Consider the following 25,663-nt stretch of genomic DNA (forward strand, 5'->3'; position numbering starts at 1 on the left):
CATAAAAACACATTATTCTAATACGGGTCCTTTTTGACCCACTTATGGAAGAGTGTAGGGTCCAGTCACTCGTGCATCTAAGGGTTAAGCTATTTAAAATTAAAAACAGCAACTTTATCCACAAATTACTACACTTTTTTAAGTGCCGTCCAATTGTTGCAAACCTTTTTTGCATTTTCCACAATTAATTCAACTTCGTAATTTGTTTTCAATATTTAATATTTCCTTGCTTTTTATTGATACTTACTTTACTTTGTAAAGCACTTTGTTGTTTGTAAAAAACGCCTTATGAATAAATCAAGTTCAATTGAGCTTTCTCTAATGGGTCACTGAAGCCTGGATGTGAGAAAGCAGCAATTTTCTCTGACAGGTACATCTCGACTTTTGCACCAGGAGTAGCACCCTCTCTGCAAAGTGGCCAACGTGATGCATAAAAGCATTTAACCTTTTGGATCTACAAGCTTTGCCATCGCTGCCTTGAAATGAAATACTAAAACACTGCAATATCTTTCTTTAGCAAAACGTGCTCCATGCTCCACAGTGAGGCCCACTTGAAACAAAGCACTCTTCAAAAATCTATGAAGAAACAGTAATAGATACTGAGGCATGTCTCACAACTCAGAAATATTTCAGCTATGATATAATTGTATCATTATTAAAATTCAATATTCTTTGGCACCAACCGGAATAATCTAAATATAAAGCCTAATCTACAAGGTCAGACAGTGAATTGCGGAACCTACTCAAAAGGAACATCAATGTAATAAAAATTAAATGCAGAAATGAGCAAAATTCTGAGCTAGTGTAGCCCAACTTAATGCAATAATAAAAAAAAGATTTACATAACCACTCATTTAAATAATCATGGTGTGTTTTTTAAGAGATTCTGTACCAAATAAGGATTTGTATTGAGTCTGTAGAATTTCGATAACATTCTGACATATTGTGCTCATTTTCAGGTTCATATCAGTATTTTGTGTCTCTACTGTGACATGTCTCCATGCTTTAATGTTCAAAAAGCTCTTTATTTTTCTCATACTGCCTGTGCTGCAGCACCTATTTTCACCCTCTGTCTGAAACCAGAGCCCAGTCTGCTCTGATTGGTTAGCTGGCCGGCTCTGTTGTGAGTGGTCAACCTCCTAAAGATTTCTCGCCAATTAGCACATCACCTACAGCGTAGCGCGAGTGAGTGTTACATAGTGATGTCACTATGAAACGGAAGTAAACAAAGGAGTCCAATGGAGGCGTTTCAGGCAGAGGGGGTTGTGTGGCAGGAAAACTCCCTCAAAAGTGATAAAAAAAACAGCTCTGCTTCTCCTGGTGAGAAATATAAAACCATCTTTGTTTTGTTGCTCTACAGTTTTTAAATCATCACTAACTCTGTGAGGGGAAACAGCTGGTATTGATTAGCTAGCTTACAAAAAGGATGTAATGCTCTCATGTTTGTTTGATGCGATCGATTTGCCTTGAGCCGTTTCTTTTTACTTGAGACTTTTCACGTCTCCTGGCAACATGCAACGTGTAATGTCAAAACAGAACCATTTAAAAATCAATAGGATGTCTTCAAAAGTTCATGTACAGCTGTAAGACAACAATAGAAGACATTACAGTTATGGTGTATCGTGGCAATATAACTCACTGGCAATATAAAATTCTCTCTGGGAAAGCAGCAAAGAGGAGGAAGCTGAGTATAGCATTGCTTTGACTTGGCACAGTTTCTGGTTTGCATTAAATATAAAGGTCACTGTCCATTCAAAGGAGGCTCAGCCACTGAAATACTTGTAATGAAGTGCTGTTTTGAAACTAAAACCACAGAGAGCATCTAGAATGAGAAAATAATTATTTTTGATCCCTCAACATTTGCTATTGATTTCTTATGATGAGTGGAAGCAGCGGCTGCTGACTCATGCCAAAGCCACTTTTCCTCCCCCTGGGCTCAGCATGTAATAAATAAAATAAATAAACAAATGGCATGAATGAGAGATGAAAAACATTTAGATCAGGTTTTTCTTTTTTTTTAAGGGAATAGTCTGTGGAAAATACTCAAGCTACGGTAAGCAACTGACTTTAAAGGCTAAATCGCAGACATTGTGTTTCATTGAGGCGTACAATTATACCGGCAAATTGAGTGTCTGATTGAGTGTGATTCCAGCTCTTTATAGATTTCATCAGGACAATGTTAGAACTTTTTTTTGAGTGAGCCAGCCAGAAGCTATTTATGAGCACATGAAGGGATAACAATGCGCTAATATCTGTATTGTGCCTGATAGTGTGTGTGTTTTATACACCAAACAGATGGCTTCAATGGGGGACAGCAACTGTCTATAGCTGATATGGCAGCTCTGCAATCTGTGTGGGGGAAATACATTATCGAAAGAAAACATTTGTCTTTGTTGGAATCTAAAACACACACACACACAAACGGTACATGGACTGCATTTATATAATGCTTTTCCATTCTTTGTGACCACTTGAAGTGCTTTAACATAAGTCAGCATTCACACATTCATACAGAGGCAGAGGCTGCCAGAGAAGGCGCCCCTGCTCAAAGAGGCTAACACTCACCCACATTTACACACCTTTGGCCATCAGGAGCAATGTTGGGTTCACTATCTTGCACAAGGACCAGTGGCGGCGGGTCATTAGGGGCAGGTGGGGCACAGCCCCACCTAGTGTCAGAAGAAAGTATTACAAATAATGATTACAAAAAAATACTAAAAAATAAATAAAAAAACATATAAAATATATTTTAAGGTCATGTTTAATAATCTGATTCGTCTGTACATTTCTGTTTTAGTCTGTGTTCTTCTAATTAGTGTCTAGAGTGCCGTTTTGAGCTGTTTAGAGCCATGTGGGACAAAACCCGATCCTGCCCCTCCCTCTCACAGTCTAAGTGAACGGTGATTGTAAAAACTACACTGCGCATGCTCAGAGTATTTTTCTATTTAATGTGTGTGGCAAAAAAATAATGACCGTAGGGGCATAGTGCTCCCATCCCCACCATACGTCATCTCACATCATTCAGAATTGATTGGCTGTAAGTACTCACGTGTGCAGTGCTGCGAAACGTCACGTGTAGTTTGAAGAGGAGACGAGAGAGCAGCATATAGCTAACATCACCAGCGATTAAAAGAAGTAAAAAACTGAAAGAAAATGAATGAAGTTGACCATTTACTGGAGCACACATTTGAGACACTTAGTCTCGGAGAGAAACTGGAGGTAAAGCGCCTCGGTGCCCACCATCCACCGGATTTCCAAATGGTCCAGACTGCGGGCAAAGTTAAACGTGGGTTTAACGCTGAGTGGTTTGCTAAAAAGAAATGGCTAACGGCGAGCATCCAGAAGAATTCCCTCTTTTGCTTTCCTTGCCTGCTTTTTGGTGAAGATCAAGGTACTTGGTCGAGGACAGGTTACAAGGACTTAAAGCATCTTTCGGAGAGGACAATGAAGCATGAGAGCAGCAACAGTCATTTGGAAAATGCCGTAAAATTGGGATTACTTGGAAGGGTGAATGTTGCAGCTCAGATTGACAGCGCCTACAGACGCGGCATTGATTCTCATAATAGGAAGGTGGAAGAAAACAGGTACGTGCTTGGTCGGATCATCACCTGTATTAAACTGTGTGGGAAATGTGAGACAGCACTGCGGGGCCACAACGAGTCGGCGGACTCTCTGAATCCAGGGATATTCAGGTAAATTTTCGAGACAATGTGTGAGGGCGATTCCAGGCTTCAACGGCACTACGAAGCTCAGCTTGTTTTCAAAGGGACATCAAGCACCATACAGAATGAACTCTTGGACTGCATGTATGATGTGTACAGGGAGGAAATAGCCAAGCAAGTGGACAACACATCATTTGTTGCCGTTCAGGCCGACGAGACAACCGATGTCTCCTGTAAATCGCAAATGGTGATTGTGCTGCGATACATTATGCCTGACCTCACAGTTACAGAGCGTTTTTTGGAGTTTGTGGAAGTAAAGGACAACACTGGTGTAGGTCTCTCTAACAGCATCAAGGCTGTTCTGGAACCCCTGAAGCTGAAAGAAAAGCTAATCGCTCAGACCTATGACGGGGCGGCCGTCATGAGCGGTAACGTGCGCGGGGTACAGACGGTGATGAAGGGGACGTACCCAAACGCTCAGTTTGTTCACTGCTACGCCCACCAACTGAACCTGACCCTGCAGCAACTGTGTTCAGCAAGGATGAGCATCCTGAAGGTGTTTTTTGCAGATCTAACTGCTTTTTCCACTTTTTTCTCCGGTGCTCCAAAACGTGTTGCAGCTCTTGCAGAGGCAACACAGAGACGCATCCCACGGCCACCGGCTGTGAGATGGAACTTTAAAAGCAGAACTGTGAACGCGGTTTGGGAGACCCGAGATGCACTACTTCAGTGTATGAAGCATATACGCGCACAACCAGGATGGGATGCGGTCACCATAAGTGAGGCATACGGCCTGTCAAAGAAACTGCGGGACCGAGCATTTATGCAGCTCCTGGAGTTTTTTTCGTTGCTTATGCCAGAAGTGGATGTTCTATACAACACTCTGCAAAAACGAAGCATCGATGCACCTGGGATCAACAGCGCGCTCTGCCGTTTCAAGGAAAATGTTCAGAAAATGAGGCAGAAAACTGATGCATTGGCCGCCACTGCTCATGATGGAACAGACGAGCCAGGCCGACGAGTCAGCAGCACAGCGCCGGTGATGAAGGAGGCTTGTGACACAGTCATCTCACAGGTGGAACAGAGGTTCTCACAGAGTGACCATTTGATCGCTGCAAAGCTTGTTGACAGCTCATTCTTCCCACAGCATGTCCTGTCATTTCCTACACCTGAGCTTGACTGCGCCGTGAAACTGTGGCCTGCGTTGGGAAACAAGGAGAAGTTGAAGTCTGAGCTGACCACGCTCTACCGCCACAGTGAGCTTCACACTGGAAACACTGCCCTGTCTCTGTTGAAATCCATTCACGAGAACAACTTGGAGGAAACGTTTGCTGAGACTGTTATTTTGGTCAAAATAATAGTGACAACTCCGATGACGACATCCGAGTCAGAGAGGAACTTTTCCACCCTCAAAAGGATAAAGACTTTCACTCGCAACACCATGGGACAGCCGCGACTTAACGCATTGGCCATGCTTTCAATTGAAAGCCAGTTGATCCAGCAACTACAGGACTTCATCCCCAAAGTGATAGACACATTCTGTCAGAGGAAGGACCGCCTTGCCGCTTTTCTTTTCAAGTGAGCCTTCAGCTTTGGTAAGTTCATTTATGTCATATATTTTGTTGATCTTCTGTGTTTTGCCTCTGCTGGATCGATTGATATTGTGACCTCGATGATGAGTGTCTGTGTTTTCCTTATATTTACAGTCTATGGTGTTTTAATGCTAAAGCATTACGGTTGTTGTTATTGTTAAGAATTACTTTGTGATGGTGACCTTTACTCCATGTATGAAGGTGCATTACTATGACATCCCCACGCTGTGTACGTAAATGTATGCGCTCACAGTGTTGCTCCTGTGGTCTTCAGTATGTAATTTGACACTCCCCCCTCTCTCTCTCCTCCCCCCCCTCTCTCTGTCCCCCCTCTCTCTCTCCTCCCTCTCTCTGTCCCCCCCTCTCTCTGTCCCCCCCCTCTCTCTCTCTCTCTCTCCCGACCTCTTTCTGCCCCCCCAGTTTTGTACACCTAGAAACGCCACTGACAAGGACACTTGGACATGTTGAATGCATTGGCTGGGGATCGAACCAACAACCTCCTGATTTGAGGTGGAACATCTACCCAGTGTTGTAAGAAGTACTCAGATCCTTAAGTAAAAGTCGAAATGCTATGTTCTTCAGATGCTCCATTATAAGAAAAAGTCCTGTATTTAAAATGTTACCCGAGTAGAATTACAGAAGAATTATCAGCTAAATGTACTTAAAGGTCCCCTATTATACTCTTTATCAACAATAAATTAAAGGTCTCAGATGTATAAAAAAACATGTCTCTCAAGTGTTTCGCTTGATCACAGTGGCCTAATCAGGTTTTTAAATAGATGGATCAAGACAAAAAGAGAGAGAATCTTTTTTCCTGAAACCTTCCGAATCTCTGTACACAGGGGGACACTTATTTATGTATGAAATACATGAAAAAGTGGATTTTGCATAATAGGGGACCTTTAAAGTATTTTTTAAAAAGTACTCTATCTGCAACAAATACATGTAAGAGAAGTTTAATGTTGTAGTCCGTCAATGTGGAGCGAATACTTATTTAAAGAGGCCCTATTATGCTTTTTAGGGTTTTCCCTTTGCTGTAGAGTGCTATATTGTTGTTTGTGCATGTAAATGCACTGCAAAGGCTAACATCCCTGTGTTCCCTCCAGAGGGAGTTTCTCTCCTGCACACTCCCAATCAGAGCAGACTGGGCTCTGGTTTCAGACAGAGGGTGAAAAGAGGTGCTGCAGCACAGGCAGTATGAGAACAATAAAGAGCTTTTTGAACATTAAAGCATGGAGACATGTCACAGGAGAGACACTACATACTAATGTGAACCCTAATTAGCATAATAGGTCCTCTTTAACATTTGTATTTTTATATGTAAAAAGTAACTATACAACAATATAAGTGTTAAATAAATGTAGTGCAGAGAAGAGTACTATATTTGCCTCTGAAATGCAGTGGAGTAGAAGTATAAAGTAGCATAAAATGAAAATACCCAAGTACCTAGTATAGTACGTAAGTACAGTACTTAAAGGAGCTCAGTTACATTCTATCACTTCAACTACATCGAGCCACAGCTGCCTCTAACATACACACTTGACATCCTGTACAAATATAACCCTGCAGAGCTTTATATCTGCATGGGCATGAGTGCAATATTAAGTACGCTATTCTTTTGCTGACTACTATTGTCTTATTATTTCTGGCTCTATTAGTAAACAATATGTCAATCATCTTCTCCATGAGCTCAGATGGTCAACTGTGTCTCGCTGCCTCAGCTCATTAGAGGGGGCAAAGATTTGAGGTGCAACACATTTTAAAGAAAGGGTTCATAGACATACGTCTTTTTCTGCAATGCATGCAGTAATACAGAAGATACATTATATATTGAAGAAGGCAGTAAATCAAAAAGAAAACTAAAAACAAAGTTGTAAGGTGCTGCTGGAGGATCAGTGGATCGTGAGCAGCTCCCTGTGGTTGATCTGATATTAACAGGTGAATTGTGGGTAGGAGAGCCTCTCTGTTGCTGCCTGCCTTTTTGCTCACTCCTTTCTTTGGTATATAGAGTTGAGATGATTCCAATTTCATGCACTGCTGATCAATGCCATAGACGAGATGAAGGGATGTGTTCTTTGTCAAGATTGTGATGCAGTGCACGCCTATGCCTGGGGTTAGTTGTTCCTATGGCTGGCCTACATGGTGTGGGGAGTGAGACTGATTAGCTTCGAACATGGCAAGGAACTGGGGTTGCATAAAAAGATCAAAGTGTAAATCAGTGGTTCACAAACATTTTCCTCAAGGGACTCCTTCTTTATCATTAAGTTAACTGACTAGGTGACATGGTCCATGTACTTTTTGTAATGTATTTATTGTATAACATAAACAAAACAGATTCATTCTACAATCAACCAAAACAGTGAAAGCAATAACTGCAGGAATTTGGTGTATAGCAAGTGACTAGAGTTATTTCAACCAGCGGCGTAGCTGTGGGTGGGCCCGGGTGGGCCTGGGCCCACCCACATGCACGTCTGGCCCACCCACAGCCAATCAGCGCTTCATAGCGCAGAGCCGGGAAGCCCAGAAGGAAGTGCCACAAACTGCAGTTCATCTAGTGGCCGACAGGGGATGGATGCAAAAAGGAGCAATTCCCATAGACCCCCATGTTAAAATGCCCAACTTTACAGCAGAAATAAACATGTTTCTAGCCTGGATCCAATAAAACGTATTCTGGATATAGGAATAGGGAGTGCATTTTTTTACCGTGAGTTTTTATAGTAAGTAAAGTAACTTTTGCCGTGAGTGAATGAAAGTATTATTTCTTCTTGAGGTATGCAGTTTAGCGTGTACACATTTGCTGAATATGAAAACACTCAGTGTGTGCCCACTGTGCGACTGTCAAGGATAAACAACCTGTGCCCCGATATATGTTGTATGTATTATTGCTACACAAACATTACATTGCAGTTTGAGTGTCGCCAACTCCGTTTAAGAGATCTTTCTCCCCCGTCTGTGTGCGAGGGGGCGGGGCAGTTTACACACACGCAGCTGCTCCATGCAGCAACACACACACACACACACACGGAGGAGATGGCGGAGAGAACGCGCTCCGAGGTGTGGTTAAACTATAGCCGTGTCGATGTGGACAATACTCGTTACCAAAAGTGGAATAACAGTTTATCATGTAAGGGCGGTAACACGAGCAATTTCTCTAAACATTTATCAAAGGTGCTCCACATCCAGACGGAGGAATGCACCGGGTTCGACTGTCTTTCTAGCAGCTCTGTAGCCCCGTCCACGAGGAACGGTTCCACGTCAGGTGTCATGTATGCTAGCAGCAACACACGGAGTTAACTCCATGATACAAACATGGGTTAATGATTAGAGGAAACTGAGTTATTTATTTTGTTAAAGTTTCAGCTATTCTGTTTACAATTCTGTTATCAGATTATTTAATACGATTTGTTAAAACATTGTTGTTTCTTTTGATGTGAAATATTATTTATTTAATTTAAATAAAAAGCAATGTTAGTTTTGTTCACAATTTGTTTAATTAGTTTAATTATTTTCTCCAAAAGAACCGATAAAAGTAATGTTAAAGGACCGGATCGATAAGACATAGACATACTTTATTGTTATTTCAACAAGACACAGTGTACTATTAAAACGAAATTTCGTTGTACTGGCTTACAGGAACAGGACAATATAAAAACTTGCTAAAATTGTACATATAAATAAATAATAGTGACGTGGTGCTGATAAAATTAAAGATAAAGTGTGCGTTTAAAATATAAAATATATAACAAATATGTGCTCTTTACACAGCGTAATGTCATCTTTATGTTACTGGTCAACTTGCTGTTCAGCAGTCTGATGGCTTGGGGGAAAAATTGCAGAATCTGGCTGTTCTGCTCTTAATGCTGCGGAACCTCTTGCTGGAGGGCAGCAGGGAGAACAGAGCATGGTGAGGATGAGTGGGGTCTTTCAAAATGTTCTGGGCTTTTGTCAGGCAGCGTTTCTGAGCGGTGTCTCTGATGGGAGGGAGAGAAACTCCGATGATCTTCTATGCTGTCCTGACCACTCTCTGCAGAGACTTCCAGTCTCTGGCGTTGCAGTCTCTCGACCAGATGGAGATGTCAGCACGCTCTCTATGGTTCCTCTGTAGAACATGGTGAGGATGGGAGGGGGGAGCTGTGCAGGAAGTGTAGGTGCTGCTGTGCCTTCATAAATAGTGATGTCGTGTGAGTGGACCAGGTTAGACTGCTTGTGATATGCACCCCCGGGAACTTGGTGCTGTCTGTAGTCTTCACTGCTGTGCCGTTGATGTGGAGTGGTGGGTGACAGTGCTTTTTGTTCCTGAAGTCGACAATGATCTCTTTTGTTTTATCGACATTCAGGATCAGGTTGTTGGTGTTACACCAGTCTGTCAGATGTTTCACCTCCTCCCTGTAGGCCTGTTCGTTGTTGTCCCTGATGAGTCCCACCACTGTTGTATCGTCCGTGTACTTTATGATGTGGTTGGTACTGAACCTGGAGCATAAGCATAAGCGCTATCGATAAAAGTAGTATACCGTTAAAGCCTTAACGATACCCATCCCTATGTGGATGTCAGTTTTACTCACATTCTGAGGCCGCCGTGCCTATGTTTTTGTTTTCACTGCTAATTTATGCTTATGTTCTATTAGTGCATTAAAAAATCATTAAAATCATTAATGAAGTTTCAGCTCAGACCCCACGCTTAATATGTCTCCCCCTGGCCCACCTACATTTCTCCAGGCCCACCCACACAATAATTCCTGGCTACGCCACTGATTTCAACGCAGAGTATTTCCTGTGAATATTTCATCAGGGATTAGTTTTCTTCACGGACCCCTGTGAAGCTTTGGTGACCCCTAGTGAGGGCTTGAGACTAAAGGATGGAAACTAGTAGAGCAACTGATTAGCTTTCTTTCATTCAATATTAATATGAACCTACAGTATTGAATACTTCCCATTATTAGCTGAAAACATTTCAAAGAAAGCTCAAACTAAAAGGCAAAAGGTGTTGTTGTTTTTGCTCCCTAAAATGTCATTTTTGTAATTCAGCCATCTTTCTAGTTTGTGAACTCGGTATACATTCCGTGCAAACATTGTATTGCCTTCCCAGGGTCAAAACAAAACATGTAAAGCAACTTTTAGCTTCTATTCAAGGTCCATCTTGGAAAAACCTTCTGAATATCTGAAGTCTGCCCCCACCCTAAGTTATCTTAAATCAAGTCACTCGCGCTTCAATCATCTTCACTTTTGCTTTCTCCAGAAGTGATCTAACTATATTTTATTATTATACTTCTGCACGTACACAGTACATCCTCTGTATTTACATTGTTTAATTACCTTCTTTCACTTATCAACTATATATTTCCGTTGTGTTTGTTTTATTTATATATTTGTATTGTGTGTAAATGCTTATGTTAAGCAATTGGTATTCCCTCTGTTTCTAAACATATAAAAAGATTCATTGATGATTTTTTTTCTATAGATACATGAAATCAACTCAAGTTAGGCTTGAAAAATTAAAACACGTCTCATGTTTTTCACTATGATTTATAATTGCCAGGCAATGTTCAAATGATCTGTAACAAATGTCCACACTACCAGATAATATATATTTTGTATGAATTAAAACTTTGGAGACTTTAAATAGACAAAAACGTAAACGTCTTCCCTAGCCATAGGAGTTGCTAATGTGAAGAACATGTCAGAGCCCTTGCACACTGCTTTAACTTTTCTTTTGATCAGTGTTCTGAAACAGTGAGCTGTACCGAAGCTGCCTGCATATTACTGTGTATGAATGTTTGATAATCTTCTGTGCTTTAAAACGACATAATTACCTTACGAAGAAACACAATGTCAACATCAAATGGCGTGCCTTATTTCTGATTAAATTCACACAGCAGGTAACAATATAAAAAACGTCCTGATTGTCTGAACATATTAAGGTAGTTGAGCAGCTGATTGAAGCCAGTATTTAAAATAATGTTTCCCTCGTATTACTTTGACTAAACGTAATGATTATTAGACACACAGTAGAGTGGTGCAGTGATAACCAGAGATGGGGTCGTTACTAAAAAAATGTAATATATTACATATTACTTTTTTTTAAAGTAATATATTACACTACTTCGTTACTCTCCATAAAGTAACTCGTTACTTTACTCGTTACTTTACTCGCCGAGTACGTACGAACTGCGCATGCGTGAGTGGCAATAACTCTCCTTACCAGCAGGCGGCGGTAGTGTGTATTCGTCTTTCAAAACAGGCAACAACCGGAAGACAGAGAGGAAGAACAGACTACGTGATATAAACAAACAACAAATAGCTGTGCGTTAGCTTCACCTTAGCATGTGTTCTTTGCAGGTGTTTGTTGAGGTGTGGTGTTTCCAGCAGTGGATAACAGCTTCTGGCCTGGACACAGTTTGCACCTCACCGTCACATTCCTGTCTATTCTTCGAACGAACTCAAAATAATGGGCATACCTCCACCCCTCGAAAGTTATCGCTGACTCAGCCATGTTTATGCAGCACTGCACGTGGAGATGTGGACGCGCAAATCGCGCAGATTACGTACATATAAACCTGCGGCGGAAACCCCTCTTGTCTGTCAGTGTGATTATGACTGATTTTAGTAAGTAACGAAGTAACGCGTGTCGGGGCAATGTTAGTAACTGTAGTGTGATTACTGAATTATAAAAGTAGCGCGTTTATGGAGTCAGATTTGGGTCAATATTCTAGCGCGCAAAACAAGCTACTCACGAGCGGAAAATGTGCTTTTACACGCGCATGAAATGACCCTCGCGGGCAGATTAAACCCCCGCGAGCGGCTATGCGCTCGCTCGCGAGAGTCTATGCGCTCGCTCGCGAGAGAGACAGCCCTCTTGCTCCCTCGCGGGAGTGTCAGCATCACTCGCTCGCGGAGTCTGTCTACACACGCTTGAAAAGTTTCTGGCACTTTGGGGCGGAGCCACTGGACTTTGATTGACAGCTGCCAGGAGAGCCCGGAGTTGCCAGGTTTGATAAATGCCTGAACTACCAAGAGCCGAGGAGTGACAGCTGCAAGATCAATTGGACGAGATTGAATGGTAAATGTGTCCATAAAAAACTATTATATTCGTAAAGTGTACAGCTAATATATATATATATCAATTAATTTGATATAAAAAAATGACATTAATTCTAGGAGTGCAATACTTTTACAAACACTATAGTAATAATATGCATTCATTATGACAATATCATACTATAGGAGTGTTCTATAGTGTGTTTAAAAAACAACTACAGAAACACTATATGTTATACTATAGTAGTACTATTTAAAATACTATAGTCTTAATACGGAAACACCAACAAAAACACTATAGTAATACTTTTACAAACACTATAGTAATAATATGCATTCACTATGACAATATCATGCTATTAGGAGTGTTCTATAGTGTGTTTAAAAAACAACTACAGAAACACAATATATTATACTATAGTTATACTATTTAAAATAATATAGGAATACTACAAAGATCTACATACATAGTATTACTATTGAAATATTATAGGGCTACTATGGCACTACAGAAAAAACTATAGTAATACAATAGCTGGTGAAAAATACTACAGAACACTACACACTTACTATAGGACACTATACAACTCTTATAGTATACTATAGTAATACTATAGTTCATTTCGTAAGGGAGGTGCATACAGCAGACAGTAGCTAGCAGTTTTCGACAGATACAGCCCACTCAAAAATATATTGTTTTATATCAAATTAGTTAATATATATATATATATATATATATATATATATATATATATATATATATTAGCTGTACACTTTACGAATGTAATAGTTTTTTATGGACAACTTTACCATTCAATCTCGTCCAACTGATCTTGCAGCTGTCATTCCTCGGCTCTTGATAGTTCAGGCATTTATCAAACCTGGCAACTCCGGGCTTCCTTGCAGCTGTCAATCAAAGTCCAGTGGCTCCGCCCCAAAGTGCCAGAAACTTTCCACGTGCGCGTAGACAGACTCTTCGAGCGAGTGAGGCTGACACTCCCGCGAGCGAGCAAGAGGGCTGTCTCTCTCGCGAGCGAGCGCATAGCCTCTCGCGAGCGAGCGCATAGCCGCTCGCAGGGGTTTAATCTGCGCGCGAGGGTCATTTCATGCACGTGTAAAAGCACATTTTCCGCTCGTGAGTAGCTTGTTTTATGCGCTAGAATATTGACCCAAATCTGACTCCATAGCGTTACACTACTCCGTTACCGACAAAAGTAATATTACCCAACTCTGGTGATAACCATGGTTGTAGGCCAACCTGTAAGTTAGCATTGCAAGGGCTCCATAGACCAAAAGCAATGGGATTTGTGGCATAGGGAGATTCATGATGCGTACAGCAGGATAATACCCATATATATACACTTATTTTATAATAGTTGAAGAGTAAATGCAATGCAAGTAAAACGCTTACGTAATGCTTTAAACTACATCATGGTCACATGACTTAACTAAATCTCTGCCAAGCTAAAGGCAACATTTCCTGTGATGACGTGTAGTATTCTTTCTGTAGTCACTTACAGTGACAGTAGCTACTGCCATTTTTAAAACACATAAACGCTACAGACATTCAACAGCAGGGCATACTGATGTATTTTACGTCATAAAACAAAACGTGGAAATCTTGAAAGCTTGGGTTAACCACAGATCCTATTTTAGGCGTTTAAAGAGAAACAAATTCAAAATCATTGACTTCGAGACGTGGAACGCGAAAATGCGTACTCATTTCTGCACCCCTCTATAATCCCTGTTCAGTTCATTTGTAGGTTTTTACTTGTTATTCTAGCTTTACGTTAGTCTTGAGAAGTGAGGATGAAGTCTCTGCATACGTATAGTTTCACAGAGTTAACTTGATACACTTAAGTAATGGGGCCGATTTCTTGAAGCTGGATAAGCAGAAATGCAAGTGTAGAAAGTACTGTAGCAACATTTGTGCCAACATGCTTTATAACAGCGTGCGCACAACTCACAGTAGACTGGACAGTATGCGTGCACATCTGAGTGTGTAGGCTTCCTATCCCTTGGTGACCTCGTTTTCTTTGTGGCTCAGGCTGGCCCTGCCCCTTCCAGACAAAATCCATAATTTCTATTTGATGGTGCAGTCAGGCTGGGCCTTCTGGAGGACACTGCCTAAAATTGATGTGTCTCATTTCAGGTCTACTGAGGACGCCAATTACCCTTTTGGAGACTCTTTGAGGATGCTGGTGCAACACTCCCTTGTTTCTGTGCAGTCGTTCCACAACTATCTCAGTCTGAATAGTCCTTTCCGCTTCCACTGTATATTTCTGTGCCTGTTTTCTCCTCTGTATATACTTCATACCCTCTGCTGTCACACTCAGGGTCGGGCGTAGTTGAGTGTTTATGTTTGTTTTTCCCCACAGGCTCAGGTTTTAAAGTCATAAAAGATAGTTTAAGTTGAATTTGTTATAATTATAGTGGACAACCTTACATTGTAATGGTTGCACTGCCTGTGTACTTCATACTTTAAATTGGACCTGTATTTGGAGACTGATGAAAAAGGGATTCCTTTTCAGCTTATCTTATTTGCTGCCTCTGAACATTAAAACAAGTTTCCTGCATTATTATTTTCCTTTTTATTTCTTAGGAGGCATGTCACTGTGTGATCCTCTAACAATCCATTATGTTACTGTAAAACAATTGAAATGTTGAACATTGTGATGGTTAGATACTTTATTCTGTCAAAATGTTATATTTGTATTTGGGTTTGATGTGTTGAAGGGACAACAACTTACTTATTGTGCAACCTTGTGTTGTGTTGTGACATTGTGTACTGTGTGTTTATTTAAAAGAGGATATTTATCTCCATCATGCCTTCTCGTCAATGTTAGGGACTATTACCAGCTAGGACACATTTCATTTTATTTATCATATATGTTATTTGTTATTTTTATGATTTAACTTGCACTACTTATTTTCAATTATTCTTTACCAGTGAATTTTTTTACACATGTTTAATTAGCAATTAGCAGGGACTCTTAGCCGCAAGATTTCCATTACTAATAACTGCTGATTGCTGTGCATACGATAATAAAATAACTTGAAGGTAGATAACTAACAACAGACAGTGTTGCAGACGCGTAGCACTGACCCACAGCAACAATCGTAGACATTACTTTTTCTCTGACCATAAAGTTATAGTCAAATAACATTTCCTTGGTAAAGGGCAGTTGTATTCTCAACTATTGGCAAATCAATTTAACTTCCTGTTGCATTCAGCAAGGTCAGCCAATAGGTGAGGGTACGCTTTTTTTCAACAGCAGATGTAGAAGAAGAGTTTTTGTTTCTCTATAACGGTGTTTAGATGACGAATATCAGTATAGCTGTTTATGGTCATGTATCTTCCTAATCAATACCCCATCATGCTCCAATAATACAATCTTAGGGAAACAAACCTAAACATAAAATAATATGTAAACAAGCAACTTACCAGGGAAACCAGTTTGATGGTTTCCCTCCAGGTTTTGTCCACAGCTGTGAAGCGGCGTCCCTCCTCAGGCATCTGAGTCATGATGTCAGGGGAGCTGAAGATGGGCTCCAGGTAGAGCCAGGTGGACTGCACCTTCAACCAGTCGTCCATGATCTCCTGGAGGAGCAGAAGTTTGGACTCCCATTCCCTACAGGAGGAGAAAAGAGTTTGGAAGTGGGTATATACAACTTTAATAAAGGCACTTTCAATTCTGATGTATGTCATATTCTTACTTTGTTGTTAAGTATCTAAACTTTGCCACTTTTATGTTTGAATTTATTTGATCATTTTCTCTGGTCCCCTCCCCAATCTGATCAATGACGACATGTATAGCCGCATGTCATCATTTCAGCACTGGTTGTCTTGGTGGTGCCCAGCAAACGATGTGGGCTTCGTAAATAATTGGACAGCCTTCTGGGGAAAACCTGGTCTGATTAAGAGAGACGGCATTCATCCTACTTTGGATGGTGCAGATCTCATTTCAGCAAACATTTCAGGGCTTTGTGGACTTAATCCATGACAAACTGGAGTTGAGACCAGGAGGAGGAGTCGCAGTTGTATATGTTTCTCTGCGCTCTCTCCAATAAAATACCCAATATTAACGGTGTGTGCGTCTGCCCAAGGACAATTTAAAATAAAAACCTAATAGAGGTGTCACACATAATAACTTAATAAAAGTAAATGTAACAACTACTACAGTGCAACAAAACAGGAAGATTAAATGTGGACTCTTAAACATAAGATCTCTAGCATCTAAAGCAATATTGGTAAAAGATTTAATATCAGATTATAATATTGATATATGCTGTCTCACTGAAACTTGGTTGAGACATGAAGAATATGTCAGCATAAATGAGGCCACTCCACCCAGCCATATCAATACTCATATTGCCCGAGGCACGGTGGAGTTGCAGCAATCTTTGACTCAAATTTACTTATCAATACTAAACCAAAATTAAATTATACCTCCTTTGAAAGCCTTGTTTTTAGTCTTACGCATCCGACCTGGAAAACTTTGCAGCCAATCTTATTTGTTACAGTGTGTAACAGTGTTACAATTATCGTAGGTGACTTTAATATTCATGTTGACGATGATAAAAATAGCCTTACTGTTGCATTTAACTCTATATTAGATTCTGTTGGTTTTTGTCAGAGTGTAAATAAACCAACCCACTGCTATAATCACACTCTCGACCTTGTTCTGACTTATGGTATTGAAATTGAGCAACTATTAGTCGAACCGCATAATCCTGCTTTATCCGACCATTTCTTAGTAACTTTTGAAGTACTGTTACGAGACTACAAAGCATTAGTCAAAAGCTCCTGCAGCAGAAACCTATCTGTTAGTGCTATAGCCAAATTTAAGGAAGAGATTCCACCAATACTTAACTCGATAGCATGTCTGCATGTAAGGGAGGAAACTTATACAAAATGTACACCACCCCAAATTGATCATGTTGTTGATAGTGCTACCGATGCGCTGCGAATAAAATTAGACTCTGTTGCTCCTTTGAAAAAGAAGAAAATAAAACAACATAGATTAGCTCCATGGCATAATGCCGAAACCCGCAAAATAAAGTAAGTTGAGACAACTTGAAAGGATATGGCGTTCCACTAAACTTGAATAATCTCGTTTAATTTGGCATATTACTCTCAATGAATATAAGAAAGCACTGCGTAAAGCGAGAGCAGCCTACTACTCTTCATTAATAGATGAGAATAAGAATAATGCAAGATTTATTTTCAGCACTGTAGCCAGGCTGACAGAGAGCCATAGCTCGATTGAGCCTTCTATTCCCATAGCACTCAGTAGCAATGATTTTATGTGCTTTTTTAATGATAAAATTGTTACTCAAAAATCAATAACCTCTTGCCTTTGACCAGTATAGTGTTATCAACAGCTCCCGGAAACGTAAGTTCTAATATTACACTAGATAGTAAACTAGAATGCTTTTCAGCCATAAACCTTGAACAATTAAATTCAATGATTCTCTCTTCTAAACCATCAACGTGTATCTTAGACCCGATTCCAACTAAGCTGTTAAAGGAAGTTTTTCCATTAATTAGCACTTCTTTATTAAATATTATGAATATGTCTTTATTATCAGGCTATGTTCCACAATCATTTAAAGTTGCAGTGATAAAACCTCTTCTTAAAAAGCACAACCTCGATCCAGAGGTTTTAGCCAATTATAGACCTATTTCTAATCTCCCATTCCTCTCAAAAATTATTGAGAAAGCAGTCGCAAAACAGTTGTGTGATTACTTAAAAAACAATGATTTATTTGAAGATTTTCAGTCTGGCTTTAGAACACAGAGACAGCTCTGGTTAAAGTCACAAATGACCTTCTAATAGCCTCTGACAAGGGACTTGTCTCTATTCTTGTTTTGCTCGATCTCAGTGCTGCATTTGATACTATTGACCATGATATCCTATTGCAAAGACTAGAGCACTTAGTTGGCATACAGGGAACTGCTTTAGGCTGGTTTAGGTCCTATCTATCTGAACGCTCTCAGTGTGTACGTGTGTCAATGATGAATCTTCCATGCAAACCAAAGTTAGCCATGGACTGCCACAGGGCTCAATGCTTGGACCTATTTTGTTCACACCATATATGTTTCCGTTAGGCAATATTATAAGGAATCATTCTGTACATTTCCACTGTTATGCGGATGATACTCAACTATATTTATCCATCAAGCCTGATGAAACCAATCACCTAAATAAAATTCAAGACTGCCTCAAGGACTTAAAAACGTGGATGACCTTAAACTTTTTGATGTTAAAGGCAAGGCAAGGCAAGGCAAGGCAAGGCAAGGCAAGGCAAGGCAAGGCAAGGCAAGGCAAGGCAAGGCAAGGCAAGGCAAGGCAAGGCAAGGCAAGGCAAGGCAAGGCAAGGCAAGGCAAGGCAAGGCAAGGCAAGGCAAGGCAAGGCAAGGCAAGGCAAGGCAAGGCAAGGCAAGGCAAGGCAAGGCAAGGCAAGGCAAGGCAAGGCAAGGCAAGGCAAGGCAAGGCAAGGCAAGGCAAGGCAAGGCAAGGCAAGGCAAGGCAAGGCAAGGCAAGGCAAGGCAAGGCAAGGCAAGGCAAGGCAAGGCAAGGCAAGGCAAGGCAAGGCAAGGCCATTTATTTGTATAGCACAATTCATACAGTAATGGAGGAGCAAACAGAGCAAACACAATACATTGAGAAGAAATACAAAACACACAAAATAATTAATTAAAAGAAAGAAAACCATGTTTAACAGTTCGAAAATTAGAACATTTAAATTTGAAAAGCCATATTAAAAAGAAATGTTTTTAGACCTGATTTAAATGATTCTAAAGTGCTAGCCATTCTCAGATGTTCTGGGAGTTTGTTCCATGCATTAGGAGCATAGATGCAGAAGGCTGCTTTCCCACGCTTTGATCTCACAAATGGAACAGTGAGCTGGCCTGCGCCTGAAGACCTAAGGGGTCTGCTGGGTTCGTACCACTGAAGGAGGTCCTTGATATATTTGGGTCCTAGCCCGTTTAGTGCTTTATATGTGTGCATTAAAATCTTAAAATCAATTCTCTCACTAACTGGAAGCCAATGCAGCGATCTCAGCACTGGAGTGATGTGATCTGTTTTCTTTGTCCGGGTTAAGATTCTGGCAGCAGCATTTTGAATTAGTTGCAGCATTTTGAATTAGTTGCAGTAGTCAAGCTTGCTAAAAACAAATGCATGGACAAGTTTTTCAAGGTCTTGCTTGGACATAAGGTCTTTAATACGCAAGATATTTTTTAGATGGTAGTAGGCTGATCTGTTGATTGCCCTGATGTGGCTGTTAAAATTGAGGTCAGAGTCTAAAATTATACCTAAGTTTCTTGCTTGACTTTTCGGTTCGAGTAATAGTGATTCCAGGTGTGCAGAGACTTTAATTCTTTCTTCTTTGGTTCCAAAAACAATTACTTCGGTTTTTTTTGTGTTGAGCTGTAAGAAATTACGGCACATCCAGTCATGTATTTGTTTTAGACATGTGATCAATAAATCAGTAGGACCGTATTCATCTATGGAAAGTGATATGTAGATTTGGGTATCATCCGCGTAATTATGATAAGAAATGTTGTTATTTCTAATTATTTGAGCAAGTGGCAGCATGTACAAATTGAATAGAAGGGGCCCGAGGATCGACCCCTGGGGAACTCCACAAGTCATTTTGGTTCTGTCCGATATACAGCTACCAATTGAAACAAAATACTCTCGGTTTTCAACATAGGATGTAAACCATTTTAGGACAGTGCCAGACAGACCCACCCATTTCTCTAGTCTTTCTATTAAAATGTTGTGATCTACGGTGTCAAACGCCGCACTGAGGTCTAATAGAACTACAACTGTGGATTTCCCACAGTCGGTATTACAATGAATGTCATTTAAAATCTTTAATAAAACCGTCTCTGTGCTATGACGAGACCTAAAACCAGATTGGAAGGTGTCTAAAATGTTATTGGAGGTCAAAAAACTGTTAAGTTGAAGGTAGACAACCTTTTCAATTATTTTGCTTAAAAATGGTAAATTTGAAATTGGCCTGTAATTACTGATTGTCAGTGTATCGAGGGTATTCTTTTTTAGCAGTGGCTTAATAACTGCAGTTTTCAAGCCCTAAAGGCCCTGTCACACTGTCCCGAAATTGACACCCGATGGACACACGAATATGGAATTGTGAATTTCGCACGATGATGGCCCCGAACCACACACGAAGGCAACATTTACATTACATTTAAGACATACAACTGCAATGAAAGTACCAAAAACAATTATGTTACAGTACTATGATACTGTACTGATATCTTCAGACTTTGTTCTTTACTTTATCCGTCGTTATATGTAGAAAATATTACGTTTTCTCCGTAATGTTGTTTCCATAACAACAACAACTTCCTGTCAACTGTCCTTCAAAATAATATATTATATCCTTTTTAGTTTCACAGAACACAAATTGGGTTATTTACATAATATATTTACATGATTTTGTTGTGCAATAAAACAACCCGATGGACACACGATAAAGGAAATGTTCAAATTCGGCTGTGATCGTAGCAACATCGGGCCATTCGTGAGGGCATCTTAAGCCTTCGTATGACCGCCGGTGGAGTTTCTCAGGCTCCGGCAGCAACTTCGTGAGCGGTGGCAAAATCTTTGGCATGCCAAAAAATTGCCGAAGGACCTTGCGAAGGTTCATTTTCGTGTTGAATTCGTGTGTCAATTGTGCCCTTCGTAAGGCCATCGTGAGGGCATCTTGTTATCATCGGTGCCATCGGGCATTCGCCCCGATCAGAGTGAGGGTGAATGCACCGATGATAACACGAAGATGACACGATTTGACAAGATGCCCTCACGAGTGCCTTACGAAGTTGCCGCTCACGAAGTTGCTGCCGGAGCCTGAGAAACTCCACCGGCGGTCATACGATGGCTTTAGATGCCCTCACGAATGGCCCGATGTTGCTACGATCACAGCCGAATTTGAACATTTCCTTTATCGTGTGTCCATCGGGTGTCAATTTTGGGACAGTGTGACAGGGGCTTTAGGGAAGTCACCTGAATGGAGCGACATGTTCACAATCTGCAGTACATCTGAGGCAATATAGGAATAGACATTTTTAAAGAAGTTTGTCGGAAGACTATCAAGACTACATGTAGTTGTTTTTAGATGGAATATAACGTCTTCAAGTGTTTTATGGCTGACTGGAACAAACTCTGACATGTTTGCTTCATTAATTATTTGTCCTTGCAATGGGAACATAGGGTCAAGACTCAGAATTGAGGAATTGATATCTTGCCTGATCTTTAAGATCTTTTCTTTGAAGAATAAAGCAAACTCATTACATTTCTGAGTGGAGATTAGTTCAGGGGCTATTTCCATTCTGGGGTTAGTTAACCTATCAATAGTGGAAAATAATAAACGAGAGTTATTAATATTTTTGTTGATAAGATCAGAGAAAAATGATTGTCTAGCTTTCTTCAGTTCAAGACCGTAGGTGAATAGTATTTATTTGTAAATATCATGATGTATCTTGAGTTTTGTTTTCCGCCATCTGCGTTCAGCTTTCCGGCATTCTGTTTTTTGAAGTTTCACTGATGCCGAATTTCTCCATGGTGCTTTCTCTTTTCCAAAGATTTTTGTAACTTTCACGGGCGCAATGGCGTCAATGATATTCGTCAGTTTTGCGTTAAATGTATCCACCAGATTACAGCTGGCTAAAAAGGCTTGGATAAATGATGTACAGGTATTTTCATTTATATACCTTCTCAAAGTTACATCTGACCTAGTGTGGATCACATCAGTGACAGACATCTCAAAGGAGATACAGTAATGGTCAGAGAGAGCGACATCAGAAATAAACACTTTACAGATATCGAGACCTTTGGACATAAGTAAATCCAGTGTATGGCCTTTAGAATGAGTGGGCCCTGAGACATGCTGAGTCAGACCAAAATTCTCCACATTATGGAGCAATTCTCTAGCATTTTTATCATTGGTGTTATCCACATGAATGTTAAAATCTCCAGCAATAATTAATGAGTTAAAATCAATACATATGACAGAAAGCAGCTGTGTGAACTCATCTAGAAAGTGTGCTGAGTATCGGGGGGGCCTGTATATGGTTATTAATAAAACACGTGATGAAGATTTCAGTACTATTGCAAGATATTCGAAAGTGGTGAATGTTCCAAACGATATTTACTTGCAATTTAGAACATCCTTGTACAAGGAAGCCACTCCACCACCTTTCTTCTCAGCTCTGACCTCACTCATAAAGCTGTAATTAGGTGGTGCTGTTTCAATAAAAACTGCAGCACTATTGTTTGTATCTAGCCAAGTTTCAGTAAGAAACATAACATCTACTTGCTGTTCTATTATAAGATCATTGATTAAAAATGACTTACCCGCTAAAGACCTAACATTAAGTAAGGCCAAATTAATTGTATTCTCTCTATTTTTAGCTGAGGAAGCCACTGTATCACCATCAGTACAGGGAGCTTTGACTATTTGTACAACTGGACTGATCACTCTCGCACCACGACAGTTGTTATTACAGCAAGGGCGTGACCGTCGGTCAGTGATTCTGACCGGGATGTCGCTCGGCATTAAAGTGGGAGCTGAAATACGCACAGGTTGGGGTATAGTTGTAGGGGACCCACCAAGCCACAAGGGGGAGCTAGTGTGGTTTGTAGGGGAAACAGTGGCTTGAGATGACACCGCCGGAAAGGGGGGTGTGTGAACGTGGAGCGCGAAAAGTCAGGGAGACGTCTGAACAGCGTGCTGCATGTTAGCCGCTAGCATGCGGCCACCCAGCCTGCTGGGGTGGATTCCATCAGTGCCGAAGAGTGCGGGTCGGTCCTAGAATAGATTAAAATTGTCAATAAAACCTAAATTGTGAGCTCTGCAGGCGGATTGGAGCCAAGTGTGGAGGCTGAGGATCCAACTGAACCGCCCTGCTCCGCGGGCCAGTGTTGAGATCGGATCTGAGATAAAAACCGACTCTTCACAGCCCCGTAAAAGAATAAAAAGTTTCTTAAAATCTTTTTTTGTCAGCTCCGACTGCTGGCGGGCTGTGTCATTTGACCCAACGTGGACAATTAGTCGATTGACAGAGGACGGGAGTGAGTGCAGCAGCCCCGGGAGTTTCTCCAGGATAACCGGGACTGAGGCTCCAGGGAAGCAGCGCGTGGCCGCGTTGAAGAATCTGATGTTTCTAATTATGGAATCCCCGATTATCAATGTTGTTGGGGCGAAAAGGGGACGAGGTGGTGCCGGAGATCGAGGACGTGGAGACCGAGCAGGAGAGTGTTGTGGTGAGACAGCAACAGCTGGGCTGGGAGAGGATTTCCCTGCTGGCTCAGGGCCTGGAAAACTTCCCGAGTGTCTCAGCACGGCCTCTTTGAGGAGTCTACGACGTGAAGAGGACGCCGGACGGGATTAGGGACGCCGAGTTGACTTCACAGTGGTCTGGGAAGAAGTACAAACACTGTCGGCTGCTGGCGCAGAAGTTGCAGTGTCGGCAGGGTGCAGATCTGGACTGGTCAGTGCCGCGGGAGCATCAGCTGGATGGACCGGATCATCTGGACGGGTCAGTGCCGCAGGAGCATCAGCTGGATGGACCGGATCATCAGACAGGGCCGTGAAGCGGTTCTGAAGGCGTAGGCGAGGCGGTGAAGTCTCCCCATTCAATAAGCTCCTGCGCACCACCTCAGACCACGACTGCTGATGGCCAGGTGTCGAGGAGTCGGAAGGCGGGTGGAAGGATCCCACAGAACAGTGTCATGGATAGTTGTACTGAACGAGGCAAGCTGTTTAGACTGCACCGATGCCACCTCCATGAGACTGGACACGAGAGAGTCGACCAAAACTGAAGTTATTGTACTCGGCCCAAATAATCTACGAAACAAACTATCTAAAGATATACTAGTTATGGATGGCATTAATTTGGCCTCCAGTGAGACTGTAAGGAATCTTGGTGTTATATTTGATCAGGATTTATCCTTTAACACCCACATAAAATCAATCTCAAGGACCGCCTACTTCCATCTATGCAACATTGCCAAAATTAGGCATATCTTGCCTCAAAACGATGCAGAGAAACTAGTCCATGCATTTGTTACTTCTAGGCTGGATTATTGTAACTCTTTATTATCAGGGTGTACCAAGAAGTCAGTTAAGTCGCTTCAGCTGATTCAAAATGCTGCAGCTCGTGTACTAACCAGAGTTAGGAAAAGGGACCACATTACTCCTGTTCTGGCTGCCTTACACTGGCTCCCTATAGAACACAGGATATAATTTTAAATTCTTCTTCTCGCCTACAAAGCCCTTAATGGGCAGGCGCCATCTTACCTTAAAGAACTCATTATACCCTACTGTCCTACTAGGGCATTGCGTTCCAAGAATGCAGGGTTGTTGGTTGTTCCTAGTCCCTAAAAGTACAATGGGAGCCAGAGCCTTTTCTTATCAAGCTCCACATTTGTGGAATCAGCTTCCAGTTTGTGTTCGGGCGGCAGACAGCCTATCCGTTTTTAAGAGTACGCTGAAGACCTTCCTTTTTGATAAAGCTTATAGTGATAAAATAAAATAATCTAATAAGAGTGCATTGACGTAGATACGTTGTGCCTCTTCACCTATACATTTTAGTTCTTCCTCTTTCACTTGAATCCTAAAGACTTGGATCTTGTATTTGGAACTCTCGAGGTTCTAATAGAGGGTAACAGGTTGCAGAGAAGGCCTAGCCCGGCCCGGGAGTGTAGAACATAGCCACAGATCTACTCCTTACCAACCAATTCAGGTTCCAGTGGGGACCTCTCTCCCTGCGTGTGCCTCTCCACCTCTGTTTCCTACTTCTTACTTGCTACCCTTTTCCCTCAACCTATCCTAAGGGAGTGCATGTATGTAGACACGTTAGTTTAGCTACTATAGGCTTGGACTGTTGGGGGGGCACCTTACTCCGTCTTTCTGGCTGTTTGTACCTGTGTACTCTCATGTTCCGATTAACCCAGCTTCCCCCAAATCTCTTTTTTTGTGTCCATATATAAGCCAGGATCCTGAGTCGAGGCTAATCCTGTTGCTGTGGTCGTGTGTCCTGGATCCTTTATCCTGAGTACTGGATCTGAGAACTGGATCTGAGTCCTGGACTTCGAGTCGTGGCTGAACCTTTCTCTGCGGTCCTGCCTGACTCTCACCATACTACCTCCCTGATGGCTCCCACAAGATTGCTGACATCCTCGTGGATTCATCTTCTTATTACAGACACGTGCATTTCCAAACATTTGGACTACCTATGTTGTAAATGTATTATCTTTTCGATTTACACACAGCATCTATTGCACGTCTGTCCGTCCTGGGAGAGGGATCCCTCCTCTGTTGCTCTCCCTGAGGTTT

General features: G+C 41.4%; 1 protein-coding gene across 1 annotated transcript in view; it reads right to left on the minus strand.

Moving 5' to 3' along the window:
- dnah7 (dynein, axonemal, heavy chain 7) overlaps positions 1 to 25,663 on the minus strand; it is a 153,894-nt gene that overhangs the window by 104,227 nt on the left and 24,004 nt on the right. The window contains exon 19 of the mRNA XM_034208741.1: positions 15,735 to 15,921. Within this exon, the coding sequence (XP_034064632.1) occupies positions 15,735 to 15,921 (187 nt within the window). The remainder of the gene's footprint in view (positions 1 to 15,734; positions 15,922 to 25,663) is intronic.

The sequence above is a fragment of the Gymnodraco acuticeps genome, unplaced genomic scaffold (genome assembly GCF_902827175.1).
Source record: "Gymnodraco acuticeps unplaced genomic scaffold, fGymAcu1.1, whole genome shotgun sequence".
Taxonomy (NCBI): Eukaryota; Metazoa; Chordata; class Actinopteri; order Perciformes; family Bathydraconidae; genus Gymnodraco; species Gymnodraco acuticeps.